General features: G+C 43.2%; 2 protein-coding genes across 2 annotated transcripts in view; one reads left to right on the top strand and one right to left on the bottom strand. All coding sequences in view use genetic code 11, as the record gives it.

Moving 5' to 3' along the window:
* Positions 1-1,247: 1,247 nt before the first annotated feature.
* Positions 1,248-2,203, top strand: EGR_08012 (Signal peptidase complex catalytic subunit SEC11C; the record flags this gene model as incomplete). The annotated part of the gene is made up of 6 exons (XM_024497261.1): positions 1,248-1,310; positions 1,342-1,451; positions 1,486-1,635; positions 1,684-1,803; positions 2,061-2,118; positions 2,150-2,203. The coding sequence occupies 6 exons, from the start codon at positions 1,248-1,250 to the stop codon at positions 2,201-2,203; spliced, it is 555 nt and encodes a 184-aa protein (XP_024348324.1).
* A 248-nt stretch (positions 2,204-2,451) lies between these two features.
* EGR_08011 (DmX-like protein 2) overlaps positions 2,452-20,300 on the bottom strand; it is a gene marked incomplete at both ends in the record, with an annotated part of 22,142 nt that continues 4,293 nt past the window's right edge. Inside the window, 40 exons of the mRNA XM_024497260.1 lie at positions 2,452-2,775; positions 2,849-3,063; positions 3,293-3,539; positions 3,615-3,692; positions 3,749-3,942; positions 4,018-4,078; positions 4,335-4,497; positions 4,551-4,675; positions 4,796-4,924; positions 5,376-5,616; positions 5,699-5,981; positions 6,066-6,366; positions 6,447-6,656; positions 7,831-7,895; positions 8,097-8,209; positions 8,661-8,961; positions 9,442-9,715; positions 9,913-10,161; positions 10,358-10,578; positions 10,694-10,781; positions 10,841-10,944; positions 11,380-11,597; positions 11,683-12,059; positions 12,140-12,263; positions 12,773-12,991; positions 13,272-13,369; positions 13,579-13,791; positions 14,295-14,395; positions 14,462-14,646; positions 14,722-14,933; positions 14,997-15,046; positions 15,153-15,330; positions 15,420-15,614; positions 17,093-17,169; positions 17,769-18,062; positions 18,137-18,323; positions 18,470-18,616; positions 18,962-19,193; positions 19,519-19,643; positions 19,680-20,070. Of these exons, the coding sequence (XP_024348323.1) occupies positions 2,452-2,775; positions 2,849-3,063; positions 3,293-3,539; positions 3,615-3,692; positions 3,749-3,942; positions 4,018-4,078; positions 4,335-4,497; positions 4,551-4,675; positions 4,796-4,924; positions 5,376-5,616; positions 5,699-5,981; positions 6,066-6,366; positions 6,447-6,656; positions 7,831-7,895; positions 8,097-8,209; positions 8,661-8,961; positions 9,442-9,715; positions 9,913-10,161; positions 10,358-10,578; positions 10,694-10,781; positions 10,841-10,944; positions 11,380-11,597; positions 11,683-12,059; positions 12,140-12,263; positions 12,773-12,991; positions 13,272-13,369; positions 13,579-13,791; positions 14,295-14,395; positions 14,462-14,646; positions 14,722-14,933; positions 14,997-15,046; positions 15,153-15,330; positions 15,420-15,614; positions 17,093-17,169; positions 17,769-18,062; positions 18,137-18,323; positions 18,470-18,616; positions 18,962-19,193; positions 19,519-19,643; positions 19,680-20,070 (7,609 nt within the window). The remainder of the gene's footprint in view (positions 2,776-2,848; positions 3,064-3,292; positions 3,540-3,614; positions 3,693-3,748; positions 3,943-4,017; positions 4,079-4,334; positions 4,498-4,550; positions 4,676-4,795; positions 4,925-5,375; positions 5,617-5,698; positions 5,982-6,065; positions 6,367-6,446; positions 6,657-7,830; positions 7,896-8,096; positions 8,210-8,660; positions 8,962-9,441; positions 9,716-9,912; positions 10,162-10,357; positions 10,579-10,693; positions 10,782-10,840; positions 10,945-11,379; positions 11,598-11,682; positions 12,060-12,139; positions 12,264-12,772; positions 12,992-13,271; positions 13,370-13,578; positions 13,792-14,294; positions 14,396-14,461; positions 14,647-14,721; positions 14,934-14,996; positions 15,047-15,152; positions 15,331-15,419; positions 15,615-17,092; positions 17,170-17,768; positions 18,063-18,136; positions 18,324-18,469; positions 18,617-18,961; positions 19,194-19,518; positions 19,644-19,679; positions 20,071-20,300) is intronic.

The raw sequence follows: 20,300 nt of genomic DNA, 5'->3' as shown, positions 1-20,300 counted from the left end.
GATTTATGTAGCTCCCCGAGACTTCCCTGAAGACGGAAGAAGACACAATACTCGGGCAGAATATACATTCAACACAGAGAAGGTGCCTGGGCCAGTCCACCCAGCGAGGTACAAGGGGCCGAATTCAAAAGTACAAAAGTGGAGCCTCACCAATACTGGGGGATAAACCACCATCGTATTACATAGCTTCCCCCCTCTTCTGAGCGTCGTCCCCGGCACTCCCGGAGGTCAACCTCCCGCACCAGCCATTACAAAGTTGTCGGTGCTGTAAAGAAACACCCGCGGTCCGACCGTGCCAGTCGCCAGTTTAGCGTCCAACTGAGGAGCTACTTGACCTCAACGTCACTGATCCCCCTTAGTAGCTTAACTGGTACTGGAGTTTCGTCCGGTTTAGGAAATGGGTTCGGCGACAGGCGACTGTGCTGACCATTATGCCTGTCCATAGGTAGATGTAGGAACACTGGCAGATCCATGGGGAGAAGGTTTTCGCGTCTGTTCTTCTTTGCCACGTTGTTCTCACTTTGGAGGGTAGGTGAAGTCTGTAACGAAACTTCCAGACGGTTCACGGCTAGTGTCACCTCAGTTGATAATAGCTTTCCTGCAGGACACGGGACTGGGATAGATGCCAAAAGTATACGTCAACTTAAGTCCTTCTATGAGGGGTCATCACCATTCTCCCATCCGTAGCACGTACTTCTTCCGCTCCTCTGAGGTTTATCACGCAGAAGTGAAAAACAGGATACATAACTTTTGAGATCAGGTTCGCTTCCCGCTATCACCAATGTAGCGTCCCAAGACTTCTCTGAAGACGAAAGAAGACAAGATACTAGGGCAGAATATATGTATTTGGCACAGCGAAGGTGTTTGGGCTACTGGCACCGCCCGAAGGCCAGCCCATTCCCCTTCGTACAAAGGCCAAGTCAAAAGTCAGCTCTTACCTATGCCAAAGAATGAACAACCGTCGTATTACAGAGGTGAAAATAACATTTTTTTTAATATGAATTTTCGGGCACGAAAAATATTTCAATCAAGTCAGTTCCAAAGAAACGGTTTTTTTTTGCTGCCTGACTAATCGTAAATATTATAGAAAGGGACCCTTTGATTGTCCTTGTCTTTATTAAAATAGAAAAAGCGAACCACCTTTTTAGAACTTGGCAGTTTTCCAGAATACGTACCAACTCACCATTGGTAGTTGACTTATTTATAGGTCTGAAGCCGCCGATCTAGCTGGTTGCGGCGCTGTTGGAATGGGGTCTACCGTTTTCGGCTGCGACGTTGTGGGGGAGCTGAAGAGAATGAATGGTCGACAAGTAGCGCTTTTTTTTTCATATATTTTTTAAGCTATTTTACCAAATACTGACATTCGCTATGGTTCTTTCTTCTGCGCTAATGATATGGAAGTCACTTATCGTTATTACAAATAGCCCAAGCCCTATTGTTGTGGTTCTGAGGTAGGCGGCCTGTACTGGGCATTTTATTTTTCAGCGGAAGCATGGAACCGGCTTTTTATCGAGGCGATCTTCTCTTTTTGACAAATTTTAAGTCAGAGCCTTTGAACGTTGGGGACATTACTGTCTTCAAGATTGATGATCGTGAAATTCCAATTGTACATCGGGTCCTGCGTATTCATCAGTCGTATGTTTTGTCTGAATGCCTTTTACTCGTTCTTATTTCCATCATTAGAAATAATGGGACCGTGAAGTTTCTGACTAAGGGTGACAATAATGCCGTAGATGATCGAGCTTTGTATCCTCAGGGCCAAGACTGGCTTGAAGAGAAGCATGTTATGGGCAAAGCAAAAGGGTAGGCTAATTTTTTACGTGGTTTTGGCATGACTCTGAATGATGCACATCCGACTATTCATTGTTAGCTACACACTAGTACTCGATACAACGATGAAACCACAACACATTTAGCGAGTCTTTTTGGCCTTTCCTAATAATCTTGTGCATAATACTAGCAATCAAACCAACAGATAAACTCGTCGTCTTGCCTTAGGACTTGCTTATTTCCTAAATGAGCCGTCCTCGTTTAACACTCACAACACCCACCTTTTCTAGATTTCTCCCCTACATCGGTATGGTAACAATAATAATGAACGACTACCCAAAACTGAAGGTAGTGTCTTTTACCCATTTACTCCTCCTAGTACGCTGTGATTGGATCGCTGGGGGTCTTCATGCTGATTACTCGTGAACAGTAATCGTCGACATCCTTTTTTATGGGCTTTATTTTAATAAAGGTGGTGTTGCCAAAAGAAACTCGTTGAATTTCTTCGTGGCTATGCTTCTATGAATCTGCGATAAATGTTGTGAAGGAACATGGATGTATGAATTAATTTCACTACAACATAACCAGTTACAACACCACAGGTAAAAGACAACTATACTTCCAACTCTCGTATCACAGAAGGAAGGGGATGAGACAAGGTGAAACAAGACGCGGGGAGCATTATTTGCTTAGCCAAATAGGCTCGGGTCGGGGAGTCACGGAGCAGAGTTGCAGGCAACCGTCGACACCGCAGGCGAGGAAGCGGGTAGTAAGGAGTTGGAGGCTTTCGGTTTCACTGGCAACGGAGGCAATGGAGGTTAAGGGTAGCGACACCACCTCCGAAATGCCCGGGCGACTGGCGGCCGCAACAGCGGCCGATTGATTACCACGAAAGAGGGCTGCTGCTGCTATTGACGCTGTGGCGGCCGCTCGGCTGCCGTGGCTACCAAAACCATCGGAGCGGAATGTAGCTAGCAGACGCCGTGGATCAGAGAGACGCCAAACCTTGAGAGGAATCAAGGCGCATCGTAGTGTGTGTGAGATGAAATTAGGCGTGTCAAATGATAGTCAATACTACTTTGACAAGACCATCGGCACCAGCCGTGACGAGAGTGTTCGTGGCGCTATCACAGGAGATGGAGCGCAAGGCGGATCCCTCGTGAGCTGAGGGATTGAAGAGGGTCGCCGCAGGACGACGTCGCAAATCCAAAATGGCGACTTCGCCACGCTTTGTTCCGACAGCTAACTGACGCTCATTCGAGCCCGAGGGAATACCCGCCACACAGGTGCACGCTGTATCCAAAGGCGATTCAGCAAAAGCTAAAATTTACAACAACCCGAGTAAAACCCCCATTTTTGCTGACCAAGCATACCGCAAGTATGAATCGCTTGTGCCCATGGACCACGACATCAAAGAGTCAAATTTCACCAATGGTGGCACAGCCAATTGTGATGAAGAGGAAACAAGTCAACGATCGCTGTCATTGGCTATACCGGCAGCGGCAAACAAAAACTATCTCACCCATAACGGCTGCACGACTGGAAGGTAAAAGTGCGTCCCAAATAATCAAATTAGCCGCCTCTAGTTCCGATTGCGTCAAAATGCGCTGCCCCGTCCGGGTGGCTGTCGAGGTGACCGTGGGTCCGGAACCAGTAGCACTCCCTGTAGTGAAGGGAGGAGCACCACCGACACCGACGGTTGCAAATGTCATGGAGCTACCTTCGAGAAAGGCAAAATCAAGTACGCCCTTGCCGTGGGAACGACAGTTCTAACGAGGGAATAATAGGTAATTTTACTCATCCACAAGGTTCAAACAAATGCAGGAAAGGATCAAAAAACTCACAAAGTAAGGATGACTATTGGATCCGTTGAAATCAAGATTCCAAAGACCGAAGTTTCCAGTAGTGTCACCACAGCCAAACTGATGGTAGGATAGGTTGGAGATTAAGAACAGCGGGATATAAACCAGGAAAATACCGAATATATTGATACCCTTTTGCCAGACGTATCTATGTGCAGCACGGAGACAGGATTTCCTCTAACTCCGGTTGAGATAGGAATGTTAAGACCCTGAGGTGTGAATGCGAACGTGTTTGTCAGCATGGGGACCACGGGTTCTTCCGAGTTCCACTGCAAAACATGCACAGAGCCCGAGGCAGTCCCACATAGGTCTGCATGTGGAAAAAAATCTAGATTTCAGCAAATTCGGTTTACGTGAAAAGCTCCAAATGGCACGCTCGACTCACAAAAGGGCACCAAAGGATGTGCGGAGAGTTTCTGAACTCCACTAACGGAACGCCTGAGTACCTGTGAAGTAAAGAAAACTTCTTCAAGCAGGTGCTGAGTTCGATCAGTCATCACGACGCCAAGTTTCGTGCAATTCACGACAGAGATAGAGATACTAATTTTGGAAATACCGTTGGTGCTACCCTTCGACTGAATTCCAGAATGTGCTCCGATAAGTTAGCTGCCGGAGTGTTGATTAGACCTCGAAACTGTCAGATACATTGGAGTTTAAATGGAGATGAGCGTTTGTAAGGTGAGCGAGCAAAGGTAGACTTACTAACTGTGAGTTCAGACCTCGAAGATCCTGAGATCCGGCCTCATACGGTTCGTGAGTCTGATCGGCTAGGTCGAGCGGTGTTTTTTCGCAGATAATGAAGTCACTTGCAGAAGCCCGGCAGTGGGATTTCAAATGTGGACTGAAAAGACAATTCGCATCAGCGCTGCACAATGAGAATAAAGCGCAATGAAACTTTTGCTTAAATGGAAAACTTACTTTCGCATTGATTCAAGGTCATACTCAAAATCATCAAAGAGCCAATCAGCTGATGAAAGGAGGTTTGATATTGATATTTCGATCAGCTGTTTGGGAGTTGCCAGAGCCACGTACTGATAGCCAACCTTAGAGTGGCAACCAAATAGTGAAGGGAAAATTAAATAAACCAAAACCATCAGATCTTATGGATTGCGTTATAGTCGAAGTGCCTACCATAGTTAACCAGGAGAAAATGGAGAACTTACTCTGTCCACGCACATGCACAAGAGAGGCTCCATTTCACGATGGATCAGGTTTATAGAAAATTCGTGTTGTGCTGGTGTTGAAGTCGATCTCTCTATGCCACCTGCTTCTCCAATATGTGGCTCTGTCTCCTACAGTAAAAAGAGCCTTATGAATTTCAGCACAATGATAAAATGATGAAAGTGTTCGATAAAAGGTGTGAGATTCCTCGTACACTGGATGCTTTCTGTGAACCTGCATTGTAAAGGCAGCAGGAAAAAGCTCAAGGTACATATGTGGTGGTAATGGACAGGAGACCGCACTGTCGAAAGAGCAGATTGCGCACAATTTGAAACCATTCAAGAACCATTAATGGGAATAACTGGAAGCCGGTAAAATATCAAAATGATTCAACTTTTTTTATTACTTACTTTAAATAAGCTATGAAGGAAAATTAGTGGCCAGTCTACGAAATACATTTGTAGCAGCAAAGAAGCTGACATACCTTGCAAATGGGGTTGACGGAATCTGATAAAAGAAAGGATATCATCCCGTCCGGAGACAAAATCAAATTTGGGGATAGCATTGAGCTAAGGCACTGACCTTGGAATTCGTAGACAACTTTGAAGCAGGATCACTTTTCCTGGCAGAAGGTGAAAGAGGTGCGGGGACATTTGCATTGGAAGAAGACCTGCGGGAAACTTGCAGTTTTATAGGCTTGACAGAAGGGCGAACAGAGTGCCGCGGGTGGTAAATCCAACGCATGAATGTTTCACTTAAGCCGGGTTTACTCATAAGGCAGAACCAGAGGCGTTTCACTGGTAACGAAAAAGGATTACGAGTTCTGCAAAATGAAATGAACAGAACAATAGAAGCAGGAAAAATTTTGTAGGAGCAATTCAAACAATGGAAAACAAATAAATTACTGAAATGGTGAAATAGAAGGATTCAAAAGATGCGCCATTTCGGCCATTGCTCTCCGTGTGGAAGGTGGAAGTGCAGACTCAGAAGAGTCATCCAGCGTAGCGCCCGGTGGAGCGCCAAAATCACCATTGTAGACCCCCTTCTCTGGAGGGTGATTGATCGGTATTCCAAGGTCCAACTCATTATCCTTATCACAGTCAAATGTCAGATCTTCGGTGTAGCCGATAATCCACCTGTCTAACAGACCCTTTGATTGGAGCAATGACGGTGCATAAGTAGTCAAAACTGTAAAAAGTATGCAGGTAATTTACGTGGTTAATTACTAAAGTTTGCTGCTCAAAGGAAAGGATAATAAGACGAAACACTTACAGTCATTGTCAAGATTGAGAAGCTTGATCAACCCGGTCAGCTGCTGTGTCATAAGCTGAACGAAAGCCAGTCGCATCAAACGCCAAGCGTAACTGTAGCCATCGGACCACTGTTTATCTACCGGTGCAATGCGTTCGAAATCATCGACTTCACTAGAAACATCAGAATTGTCCTTGTGGCTTCCAATTGCTGTAAGCGAGAAGGCGTCAGGAATGTTGCCGAAACCGGCAATACCGAAATCCGGATTTAAGTGGACAACCTTGAGATCACAACCAGGAAGTAGAATTACATGCCCAGGATCCTAGACACACAGTGAAGTTGTATTAGAATGAAATTAAAGTCATTTTCAAAGACCAATGCCAATCGGGTAGCAGATCAAACCTCAGAGATGTCAGTTGATTCACTATCGGTGGAAGAATCGGATGAAAGCGGAACAGCGCTATCGCCTGAAGTACGCAGACGAGTCCAACGTTGCTTATTTCGAAAATACTTTGTCGCGGTCTCATAGTCGTCGTAGTCGGAGGGCGGTGATGAGTCTTCGCTATCGTACACGAAGGTAGCCTCTGAGAACGTCTTTTCTGAGAGCCGGGGCTATCATGTAGAGGGAAAAAGAAATGAATAAGTAAAGGAGTAAAGTGATTCCTAGCCGAATTGCTGCCAAAGAAAGGCAGTAAACAAAGGAAAGTAATTACTGGGTAGTATGAAAATGAATAGGTACCACATAAACCGCATTTCTACCATAGATTATTATCACATTGTGCCAGTTTTAGGAATAACAAAAGAGCCTGTGATCGAATAGTTCCTGTCATTCAATGGTAGCTGTCTTTCGAAGAATATCAAAATCGCCCTAGTTACCAAAAAACGGATGAGAACGGAGACATTCAAGTCAAGTGGGGAGTTCTGATTTCGTACGAACAAAGAGTACAAGGCGTAATACCAATAACTAGAACACCTGTCATGGAGAAGTTTAAAGGCCGTTAATCAAGCTGAGTGCCTGGACCAGTGGGGTCGGAGTGAGGGTTCCTAGGCACGACGGGATAAAATCTGAAAATGCCTAAAGAAGGTTCCAAGCATAGTACGGTAATGGTACGTTCAACCGCTCAGTGGTAAAATATTTGGATGATATGGACGTTTTGAAGATGGGTGTCGAAAATCGCCTGTTGGCACCGGTCCCAACTGTGGTAGTTTCGTTTTCAGCCCGTAACCTCGACAAACATTCCCATAAACATTTGGTTGGCGCATCGAAAGTTGACAGACGTATAAATACAACTTGTCGTAAGATTTCACAATAAATGGATCCTTGTGTGAATAATGAATACAACCACCCATAAAACTGCATAATTCCAAAACCTAGTGCACGGTCGGTACCATGACAACTTCCCACTTCTGCCGAGAACGGAAGGGCTAAACACCATACTAAGTGAAGAAAGCATCCCTATGCGCCCAAATGCAGCATGGAACTACTTAGAAAAATGAACGCGGGTCCTACACCTTAGGGTTTGTTTTTCTTTTCAACGTCCCTTCCACTTGTGCAGGATCGTTATTGGGGTGACCAATAACACGGTCCATAGTTTTAAGCGTTTCCTTCGACATATATTATAAGTGTGAGAGCCCAATGGAGGTGTAGAAGTATTCCACTGAAACTAAGAAATTTTAATAAGATATGATAATACATAGAAGAATCTACAATTCAATAAGCAAAATGCGCTAAAAATCACCAGTTGATTAACTCTCCGAAAATTCGAATAGTTGGAAAGAGACGTACCTTATTGAGAAAGCAAGTCATCATGGAGCATTGCGGCGGAAGAAACCATTCATCTGCATGCGTTGCTGAAGAAAAAGGGGTAATCGAAAATCATGATGGATCGCCCCCTACCACTTTCATAAATAATAAAGGGTTTCCAATATGTCAACAACAGGGACAAGGCTGTTCAAACAATATAATTAATCTAGTTGTAGGAATGAGTAGTAGTAGGAGCACGATAGAATTGCCAATAACGCTCATAGGAGGAAGCAAAATGCAAGACTTACAAGGCTGTGCTAGATAAATCTTTGTCACTACTGGAGCAATCTGATCGACTTGAAAATGGAAGGAACCCATTTGTGTCGCTGAATTTGGAGATTGCATTGATGATGCAAACGACCTATAAGAGAGCCATTAGCGGCAGCGGAAGTGAGACTTGGATGAGTTAACGAGATAACCGTGTGCATGTGAGCCTTTTTCGCAATTTTCAAAACCAACCAGAGTACATAGTAAGGGAGAGGGGAAGCAAGCACATGTTAGATTCCCGGGTATGTTCAAGTTGGGTCAGAGGCAAGGATGGGCTTACCGGACTATAATTCGTAAATACTGTCTCAGTCGACCTCTTCTGAAACTGAATGAACGCATAGGATCTTCAATCTGTATATGTATTAATAATCAACCCGTTTTCATGAAGAAAGCATCATGGATAGCTGACACATGTACACTACGAAGTTAGGCAATGGCAAGGTGTTGGAGTGTCCGAACAATCAACACACGATTAAGTGCTGTGCTTGCTTTCCACTTCCGAAGGAGACGGGATGTCAGACTCATATTTGGTAAGGGCAACATACCCCCTCTTCTTAGGTTGAGGCGCAGGCGACGAGAAAGTACTCGAGGGTCGGGTGGGCGGTGCCGGTGGACGGAGGGGTTTGAGGCGACAGACACCACCGAACACGCGCGACCAAGTAAGTGATTCGGCGAGGCGTGCGTTCCAGGCCAGACGGTAGAGAGCGCAGCTGTCACGGGCATAGAGAGCGCAGACACAGAGTCCCATGTAAACAGCGACCATGGCCTCTGCCAAAACACCCAACAGGGAGTGTTGTGAACTTGTGGGTTGGGCGCACCCAGCTGACACAAAGAGACCTGGAAGGCCTGAGAAAAGAAAGCAGGCAAGTGAATCAGAGATCAGAAAGGAGTAATTTGTGGTCTGGGAAGCATTTAAAAGTAGCCCCAATTCCGAACATCAGAAAGCTTCACTCAGTAATCTGATAAATGCACAATGAAATCGGTAAAAAATGTTGGCGAAATCAAGTGGTAAATGTATTGAGACCGAACCCTAAAAACAAATGAAATTGTGATTCACCTGGCCAATCGGATGGTTCCGAGTTCGGAAACAGTGGTTTCTGACATTCAGAGAATCGCCCAGCTTAAAAAGGGAAAAAACATGGATTACTTTAACAGATGGCAGCACGGTTTTCCTAAAGTCGAAATTTACTAATTTTTTACGCCAAACATGAGCTGCAAATTTAAATAAGATATACACCGATTTCCTCTTTGTAATATGGACCTTTTGAATGTAATGTAAACGAAAAATACGAATGATAGCAGAATCTGGAGACAAGATAGTAATACAAGATTTAAAAGCCGACTGAGTGACAGCAATGGCGAGTCCTGCGTTTCCCTGATGGGACGCCCGCCAGGTTCCAGTGGAAAGACACTGAAAAACGTAGGCAGAGAGAGTCATGCATAGATTCCTTAGCAAGCCCACACGACGAACCACGCTACTACCATCCGCCATGACGACACTGTGTAGCTCCTTTGTACTGCAGGATGGGAGGGTGCGGATGAATCGTAAGTACGGTGGTGCCAAATGGACCAGACTTGCATTTATATCATTGATCAACGTCTTAAAAACAAACGCCAAAATTAGATGGCAAAAAGTGTTACAGTCCAAAAACAGGACAAAAGTGTATAGACTCGAACAAAGTTTCTCCTAATTATCTCCTGTATAGTGGACAATGAACAAAGAAACCAATGCTTCCCTGATAAGACTGCAGTTATGTATTCCCAACTATGGACGCTCGGGATCGATGCAGTATGTACCTTGATGAGATCTAGAGGTCGGGATATAAGACTCATGAAACCGGGGAAAGCTGTTGGGCGAACACATTTCAGAAGAGGAAGCGATCTGAGGAAACGACTTTGCGATGAAAAATCGGAGCGCTCGAAAACGCTGCTAAAGACGTCCATCAGTAAATAAGTCAACTCCATGCGAACGACCCGTAGGTCGACTCCACTCTCGCCATGAAGACTGCAGAAGGTAATGAGACTTTGCACAAATTCAAGATTTGACTGCAAAAACGAAAAAGATATGCACACAGCTAGCTGCTACATTAACACTAATCATTTTAAGGATTAAAGATAACTAGTGAAATTCATTAAGTGGTGAACTTTTCCACTCGCCCACTAACACAAGAACTAATTGAGTCAGAAGCATGACTAGACACATACAATGTTGTCACGGTTGAGAAAGAGAGGAACCGCCTACCAGTAGACAAAAGTAAAAACGATTATCGCACATTTCCTGTTGATCCGTCTGAGCAGGTAAATGTGACGTCATCGACTGCTCTTTTTCAATAATTGAGGATAAAACAAACCCATCCAAATGTCTAGACCCATGGTAATCAATCGGAATGAACAACGATTGTTCTTTATTATCACGATCAAATGGAACATGGAAGGAATACTGAACTCCATCGAGATACGATTCTAAAAATACATTACAACAATAATTTAAAATAGCTGTTAAAGTAGCAATAGGTGTACAAAAATTAAACAACCACGAAAATGGAAGAATTGGAGTGACAATGGAGTTTCAACACACCTTTATAAGGAAAACTAATCTTCTGTAGAATAGCAATCCCATTTTCGATCCAGGTAAAAATATGTTTCTTCAGACGACCACCTTCAGCCTAACAATCCGATACATTAGAGCATTAAAAGACAGAAACTACGAATGCTATTCACTTACCGAGGCAGTCGAGAACATTCCACAAAGTTCTTCAGTAAATATTCTAAGGCAAGCCCAATATTCCATTTGTAAATGAATCGAGGGTTCATGGGAGGCGGCATTATCTAGAAGGTAAGCAGAGGATTACGTATTTGTTAGAATTTTAGAAAAACTGCTCAGTTAGTCTTTGACATAGGTGTCAATCGACAAAAAAAACTCAGGAGATCGAGCGATCATGCTTGCGCAAAATGGTTCTTCCACCACCACTCACAAAGTGCGATCACAGTTTTATGGAAACCTCCAGGACAGGCTGTACGAGTAACTTTAGTGAGTAAGTAATTATAATCCCTTTCAAAATCTTGCACATCGACGAAAATTCCAAAACATTTCAAGCAATTACATAAATGTACGTGGTATTTCAACAGTCACTAAACACCACCGACATTCCGGAATAATCGCCATTTGAACAAATAGCCTTGAAAAACCGTTCTAAGACCCTGTTAGCATATAATTAATTAGGATGCAACGAGGTCTGCCGGAAAAAAAGTGTCAAAAGGTACCTAAATTCCCGGAAGTATCACCGTGCTGAAGTATATTGGATTCGATGGCGGAAGATGGCTGGGATAGTGAGTCAGTGACCTCAGTAAAATCACTGCGTTTCGCCTCTTCTTCTTCGTCACTCCAGACTACTTCGAAATCCCCTTCACCAACAAGGGCCCTGACATCTTCGTTCGGTTTGAAAAAAGATAATTGTACCTCTTCATTCAAATTTTGTGACCTAAAAGACGAAGGTGGGCAAGCTCGAATGAATAGAGAGAAGAAAAGAGGTAAGCTTTATTAGAGGGTAAAATTTCGCTACTCACTCAGAAACAGATAAATCAGATTTTCTCAAATTGTTACTAACAGCATCAGAAGGGGACAGATGAGGAAGTCGACTAAGAACCTCCAGTGTGAGGGTGGGGCAGCCGATGGTGTTATAGTGATAGGCGGTACGAAAATACAAGCGCCTATCCAAAAGCCTTAACTGACTCTGAATTCTATCGCCTTCGTCTGTCAGTCGTAGATGGCGAGCCACTAATGGGTGCGAGCGAATGTAGGTGTAGAGCTTAAAAACCGAGGGACACACCTCGAAATCAAATCCACTGGGAAACATTGTGGGGCACTGAGACGGCAACGGGGTATCCATAATCTGGGCAGAGGGCTTCTGAAGCAGTGTGGTCAAGGCATTTAACGGTTCCATCTAGAATGAATATCAACATCAGGAATTGCAAAGTTAGTGTTTCCTATTGATCAGAAAATGGCTCAAGAACCAAAGCTAACCAGAACCCAGTAGGCGATGCTACGAAGGTAGGGATCCTCGTGGCTGATGACGTGAGTACGAAGGAGTTTATGATAAGGAGAAATGCTAGATTCATTGAACTCAGTGCGACTCAGCGAATACAACCTATGGGCAAAAATAAGTGCAGCACATGAATGCTTTGGGGTAGGCGAACGATTTAGTTTATTGTGTTTACAAACATCATGCAAACCAGAATGAAATAGGGAAGACAGTTTAGCTAATAAGGTGCTAAAAATGGCAAGATATAAACGACTTAAGTATTTGGCAGATTTTAATCATGATTTGAGTTCAACGTAGACGCTCAGAACTTAAAATAGGGTAAAAAGATGTTTGCTTCTAGTGACTCTGAGGTTGTTAGAGGCTTTATAATTACAATCAAGCAAAAGAACCCCGAACTACCGCGACGAAATACCATTCCGGGAAAATAAAAATCATGGCAGGAATCAAATATGGTTTGAAAAGTCGAGATTGTCCATGGACTTTTGAGCACTGTGAACAAAAGGCACAAGAAATAAATGAGTATCAATTAAAAATCAGCATGCAATCTTTTTAGAGGTTGTATCGCCGTTAACACTTCCAACAAATTGCCTCATATCACAGAAAATCAGCCTCACCTGCAAACAACGACGGCCAACTGAAGATCTTTGACAGAATCGACACACACTTTGATGGCGTCTTCAAGCCACCCACCGACTAAAAATAGAGCAGCTGCCTGTACATATTTATGTTGACTGAGGAGACGGAAGGCGTTCAGTTTGGCCTGTTTGCAAGCAGGTGAGCCCAGTGTGAAGTCTGAGCGAAAAAAATTCTCCAACGGCCTATTTCCCAGTGACCTAGAAATATTTGGGCATCTAGTGACCTCCAAATATCAAATCCCAATTCAACTTCCCCACACTTACATAAAATTGTTTCCAAAATCAGAACATAAAATTGGAAATAAAAAGTTACAATGAGTCTTAAAATTATTTGGCATTCCCTGAAAATCCGTAGCAAAACCCAGAAACACCACAATTAATTTTAATTTGAAATAGTTAGGTAAAAAATGCAATGCCTAAAACCGAAAGCTGTGCACTCGGAATCGTGAACTGATTTATGAAAAATGGAAAAGCGTACTTGAAGAGACTAGCCATAACTGTGGGCTTGTGCATTGCAAGATAGAAAATGGCCGAGTCCATGGGATCCTTTGTTCGCAGAAACTCAGAGCGAGCCATCTGGGAAAAGACATCACAAAGACTGTAAGACTGATCATGCTCTCCATCATGGAGGAGTAACGTAAAATAAGTACAAAGCAAGTAGGGGATAATAGAGGAAATTAATAGATACCAAAAAAAAATGCAAAATTGCACCGGAGTGTTTTTTCGTAATAATCAAACCAAAAAAGAGCTCAAAGACAGATAAGGGAAGCGAAAAGTTAAAAAACCTTTTCAGCACATTGCATTAAAATGACGTCACTGTGAATCCACCAGCCACAGCCATAACGCCTGAACTCGGCCCAAGTTAGACCACCGCTAGTTTTGCTCGTCGGATCCGATTGATGGTGCTGCTGCTTCTGGGAAGGGAGGAAACTGAGGAGGACTTCGTCGGCCCCTGAATGAAAGGCCCACACAAAGCTACGACTGGTCAAACCCTCTTTCTAAAAATAAAACAAGAAATTATTGAAACAAGCGTGTTGGTTTTACGCTAAAAGGAACGAATAGGTATGTTCTTTGGGGAATTAGGAAATACAAACGTAATGCATTGAACGCTACAACCTTAAAAATTTAGACGTAAAACGAATTGTGATTACCTGCGTTATCGAGAACTAATTATCTGAACAACAATTATTACACTCCCTCGAACTACGCAGAGAAGGGTACTTCTGTACAAAGTAAAGCAACAATGTGCGTCGCTTTACAGATAGTGGGATTTGTACTATCAAAAGACGGCTGAGCTCGTCCAAAGTTAGCATAGGCATCACCATGTCTCTAGCGGTTCCAAACAAATTTCTAGTTCTTGTTTTAACAAGTAGCAAAATGAAAGATTTGTGCAAATTTCTGGTTTGTCTGACATGCATACGTGTACATATGCTGGTGTGGCAATATAATCCACATTCCCGAAGAATGACAGTGTTTTGAGGAGAAACAGACCATAACTCACCATCATTTGACTTCGTTTCACAAGAGGAATTGTTCCACACAGGTAGGAATAGAGTTGCATAATCATAACGAATCGCAGCCCACAGTCATCAAGTTCGAGTTCTGTGAAAGAAGCGAAACAATGTTTCCCGCAAACACATACACAGTCGAAGGTGAAATGATGCTTACCAGATGCCGCTGGAAAGTTGGATTGATCGTGTTCTTTGAAATTTGGTGGTGTTTGAGGAGCTGTGGCTACGATTCCCGACAAACGATCGGTCACTTCAGTGCGCGTATTCGCCATCAGCTCGGCAATTCCTAAAAGGTACATCTGATCCAAACGAGAGAGTCCAGGTAGGCGATATCGCGACAGCCTTTGTAAAGGAAGCAGATTGCCAATAAATGTGCAAAGGAGGCCATAGCTATTGGAAAAGGCATCTTCAGCTCACAGATCTGAGAGAATTCGGGCTTCCTGATTGTCAAATTTAAGTAAAGAGGCCAGAGTTTGGTGATTGTTTAGATCCCATAGTGGGTTGGATGGAAGACCGTTAGAGAGGTAGCCCAGTGTCTCCAGAGACACACGCCAACTGCCTCTCTGGGCAGTATCACTACCGCCATCAATTTGCACACTCGTCTCTTCATCGTTTAATTCCGTTGCCAGCTAAAGAACAAAGAGTTTGCCATATTAAATACACCAACATAAAATTGGTCAGGGAAAACTCACATCTTCGTTCAAGAGACTACCCGAATTTTCACTCAGTGGAGCAAAGTTATCTAAAAGAACAAATCAATACAAACCAAAGTTATGACCTAGACATTGGTGGTTTTTGGAGAGGCAAGTCAGTAAGGTGGCATCGTTGCAGGGACAAGGTAAACCGACCGAACGTGGTGTTGGAGGAATTAGCCACAAGGTGTTGAAAACTGAGTGAATCAAGAGCAAGTAGAATGTGGAGAGGTAGAGGCGGTATTTCCAATTCAGGAGAGGAGGAAGGTGTGGTGAGCGAAGATGTTTCCAGGCTGGCGTCAATGATGCCACCACTGATAGCCAGTGAAATTGACTGCAGATCAGTTAATAGAAATTAAGTTCGGTGTAAGTACAGAATACAGTGGGAGGACAAATTGGGTATTTTTATCGAGACAACCTAACCCGCGTTCTCTGATGTCGACTAGAGTTATTCACAGTGGTCTTTGGACGCGCGGCGTCGAGCCCGCAGACGACATCGACGGCGGAGAGACAGCGGGTGAGGTGAACCAAGAGAGCCTGGACAAGTCGAAATCGTCCAAGGTTCATCCACTCTAGCAGCTGTCGAGGGTGGAATTGTGGCAGAATTGGATTTGAGAGCTACGGGAGACATGGGATGAATAAGAGTAGCAAAGGTCTGTGTTAGTGTTTTAGAAGTCAGACCATATTCATATCTCAAGCCAGTGGATAAAATCACGTAAAATTGTTTGCCCAGTTAATAGATGGCTTAAACCGGAGTGAGGGCTATGAATAAATGATCTAGTAAAGGAAATAAATCAACCACTTATCTACCTGGGCGGCTTCAAAAAGGCCAAGACCGTTGAAAAATGTATGATTAAAATGTTCGCTTTTCCTTCCAGTTTGGAAAGACTGTAGAGCTGACCTTGAACGGATTGTGGTGAGGTGAAGGTTAGAGTAAACTGACTTTAGACGCGTAGCACTCATGCTTCCAAAAGCCATTTTGGCAGCATCGCTTGAACCTAAAATAAGAGACTGGCCACGAAAACCGAAAGCGACGCAAATGTGGATTATTATTAATGAGCTATACTAAGTAATGAAGGATCCACGGATTTCCCATTTTTTACTTGTTGAGATTGGGTGGGAATTTGATTTGCCTCAATTACGGAATCGTTAGACGGCCACTGGCTGAATAAGTAGATATGGCAACTGTGATGAAACATTAGAAGACCATTTGGGAGCCAAAGAAGGGGAAAAATAGGGGATTTTGAAGTGTCGACAAGGAGGTCTACTTGGCGAAGACAGTTCCATCGGAGCCCAACCTAAAAAAGCGGTCATAAAGAGTTTTAGAGGTAATTAAAAAGGACGAATATAAATCATTAGGAAGGTGAGATTATAATGACTTGCGTAATTCTATAGGGCTAAACCCAACATACAAATAAGAAACAGTCAACTCAATTTAAGCCCAAAAATCAGAGTGGTTGGCACAAATCCAGTAGATGACCAGCAAAAACAGTAATTTTAACCACACAGTCGCAAACACGATTTCAGCAGCTATTCAACCGCTTACATAGGCAATCGGGGTTCTAAATGTCGCCTGTAATTTATTTCGAATGAACGCATTAAGAGGAAAATTACACAAACCTCCCCGAGGGAAGTAAGGAGAGTACTTGAGGTGTGAAGGTGGGGAGCGCGAGTAGCAGCAATAACATCGAAGCACTGCGCCGAGAAAATAAGTAATGTTTGATTACACAAGAATGACAATAACATGCTTCCCCCGTCTTCAGTTTTGACCCAATCGAGCTGAATGGACTGCATCTAGAAAAAAATCCGTTCGAAGGGGCATAAATATGATTAAAAAGGTTATAAAATGGAGGAATTGAACGCAAAAGAAAGATAAGGTAAATTCTTTCGATAGATACTTAGGGGACTAGCAAATGCAAAGCACACTGCTTTAAAAAAACAAACTGTTGTTGGGAAAAGAAAAGTAGCATCACCGAGTCCTCCAAAAAGCCTCATTATGCGTAAGTGAGGTGGTCGAATAATGCCTTGGCAAGAAACACCAATTTTCTTGAATAAGGTATGGCCATAACCAAAGGATAAACAAAAACTAGTCTTACCTCAGATGACGTTATGTGGCATGGGCACAATTCCACAGAAGGAATCACAATGTCTTCCAGCATCCATTCCAACCCACCTAACAATAGGGACAATCGGCTATAACATTAGCATTTTCGAATGGATAAAACTACGAGAATCTATCAAAACACCCCCCTCCTAGTAGGCAAACGAATTTTTCGATAGACCTGGCGGCTACATATACGTGACTAAAATGTGGACCCATAAATTTATTAAAGTAACTTTAAAATATCCCACCAACTTTCGGCAATGCAAAACGAATCTGGCTCAATCAGACAAATTTCTACACTTGATAGCAATCGGGAATTGGATTCATGTCCACATTTCACTGAATGAGTGCTAAGTTGTCGAGCAAAACGGTGGATAGTTCAGTGGAACAGTCATACGCTGCACTTCCATCGCAAAATACTGCATTACCAAAACTAAGTTGCCTTGTGTGGGATAGAAATCCTTAGAGGTTCACTTTTGCAATAAGAAAAGGAGTATTTGGACATTTGTTCTCCCTTTCAGCGGATGGCTGCCCAAGGCATGCATTAAATGGAACTTAACATCAGATTTGCCTATTAGCGCAAGCTACTTTGTTTTCTTAAGCACAGCCTAGTTAAGCACAATATCGAAAGACCTTAGTAGCCATATCCAGACCATACAGCAACATACCGCTGGACTCGCATTCAAGGATGACGATCATGAGGGGATCAGTCTGACCCATGGCACAACCAATCGCGATGCGCCAATTCGTGGCACAGGCTACCACAAAAGCGCGTGCATTGTGTTGGCTACCTATAGGAATCCGACGCGGTGAAGAAAGGCAAACACGATTTCTCGCGCTCTTATGCAGTTCATCCAGGCTTCGTCGTTGGGCCAGAAGATCAGAAGGAATGAAAATCCTGCTGTGACTAAACTCAGCAAACGGAAGTCGCCATTCCACCCATTTGATTAGGAAATTTGTGGCTGAAATACAATCAAAACACAAAAAACAATTGTCCCTAAGACCAAAACACTGATGTGAAGAGTTGTCCATTTACTGGGCGACTTTTTGCAATTGCTTTTGATAGCTTCAGCAGTCCACAAACGAATTCCGCCGTCAGAACAAGTTGTTGCTATGAGATAAGAAGGGCGAAGCACTTCGTTACACCAAGATATGGGAGATGGGCCTTGCTTGATGCAAGTTACAGTAACCCCTGGTTCCAGCGGCAACACATGGTCGCTTATCTAAAGAATAGATTAACGATAAGCGTGGAAAATTGAGGCATTTTTCAACTTTCTCAAGGAGAATAGATGGCCTGAACAAAAAACTTGGCTAGTTTGAAGGAAGTCAAAAGCATTCTATTCATGAAATGCACAGATGGTGTGCACACCTTTGAGGAGCCAGCAATGATGCTGGAGGGCGACAGCGATGAGGACCTATACCTTGCCTGTAAAGCCTCAGTAGTAGTTGCATGTCCATTGATGACTTGTTTAGAATCCAAGTCAACACGCCACGTCTCGATTCGGCACAACGATCCCTGAGACACAAAACATTGCAATACAAAAGGGTAGATATGCGTGTTTAAACTATCAATGCTACCTTTGATTAACCAAATTCTACAAATATACAGTTCCTTTTATAAACTAAAATCGTGGGATGAAAATAAATAAAGTGATTTTAAAAAGTATTCCGGACCATCGTTTTTAAAACCTACAAAAGAAAAAGGAAAACGAAGGAAATAAATCAATCAAAAAATAAAACATCATCCAGAATCCCAACGGGTCTGTGTAAATGTTTAAGAAAATGAAGACAATATAAGACTGAAATGGGATAATTACGTACAAGTGCGTTAAATTAGCACCTTTTTATAATAAAAACTTACAGTATTGTGTTCCACAGTTGAGAAAATTTTAATCACAAGGAATGAGGAAGACGATGATGGGGCAGAAATAACTAACAGCATTGACGAAGATGAGGAAAGGCTAGCGTCCATAGTGGGTGTTAGATTTCCTATTTTAGTAACGGTACCGGTTGTATCCACAGAAAATAGCTGGATTTCCGTCGAGGAATCGACAGCAATAACACTGAGAGGTAGTGTATTGTTTGTAGCTGAACTGGGCGCATGAAGGGGCGCAATAAAACACGGAAAAAAGGCAGCATAACGCAGTGAAGTACCGTCTTGACGATACCTCCCGAAATGTCGGAGGGGGGGAGAAAGCGGTGCAGAGAGCGGTCCAGGAGAACAAAATGGGGAACGCCAAACAATGAATTCAGATGCAGAAAGAGTAAGGACAAGTGGCAACATTGGGTGATAAGCCATTGATAATACAGCTTCATCATGGCCATCGGCTTGGCTAATAGTTTTTGAAGTCGTGCAGATCACATCAAACGAATCGGAAGGCCTATAAACAAAACCTCGCGGTTGAAAGTGAGACTCACTGCATGAGAGCACTGCATCCAACTTCCTGGTGTTTGAGTGTACTACCATCTAGAGCGGCTGATGAGTATAAGTCCAAGATCAGCGGTCCACGGAGCTCTGGCGCTGTTGTACAAGCCAGTTGAACCTAAGAGATAGATTCGAAATAAAATCCCTAACTTACGCCTCGTATATCCTGCAGATAGCGATTGCGGACACTGCTACTGAGTTTTGAAGACACGGCCAGCGCAAGCTTTGATCGAGCCATAAAACAGTCAATCAGTAGCATGTGGGATTGCATTGTGGTCACAGAGCCATTTTCAAAGACGCATGTGAATAGAAGGGAATTGTGAACAGCCACTGGAGTGACATGGGAGAAGTCGGTGCCTGGTAGACGTGAACGAAGACTGAAAGATGTTTGGCAGACGCGTCGATTTTGAGTTATGTCTGCTTCAATCGCATCCCTCGCACGATTTGTTAAACCATCAGCACAAACACTGCCATCGCAAAATTTATGAGCAAAGCTACATAGCATGCTTCCATTTAAAGTTGAACAGTCCAAGCCATTTATGGACCTGAGAAACAAAACCAAAGACTTATTAAACATTTAGAAAAACAAATATACAGCTATTATAAGGAAGCAAAATAAATTCGAGAGGCTCTATAATACAAATAAAAGAACTATGGAAAGCTTTCTACCATATTTTAATCGCTAAAATAACCACTATTACATTCTATGATCTATTAACCTTTCTCACAGAGACAAGTTGGCTTCGAACGTAGGCACTTGCCTATTAGTTTTCAG

This window comes from Echinococcus granulosus, assembly GCF_000524195.1.
Source record: "Echinococcus granulosus chromosome Unknown EG_S00093, whole genome shotgun sequence".
Taxonomy (NCBI): domain Eukaryota; kingdom Metazoa; phylum Platyhelminthes; class Cestoda; order Cyclophyllidea; family Taeniidae; genus Echinococcus; species Echinococcus granulosus.
This window is presented reverse-complemented; position numbering and strand designations above follow the sequence as displayed.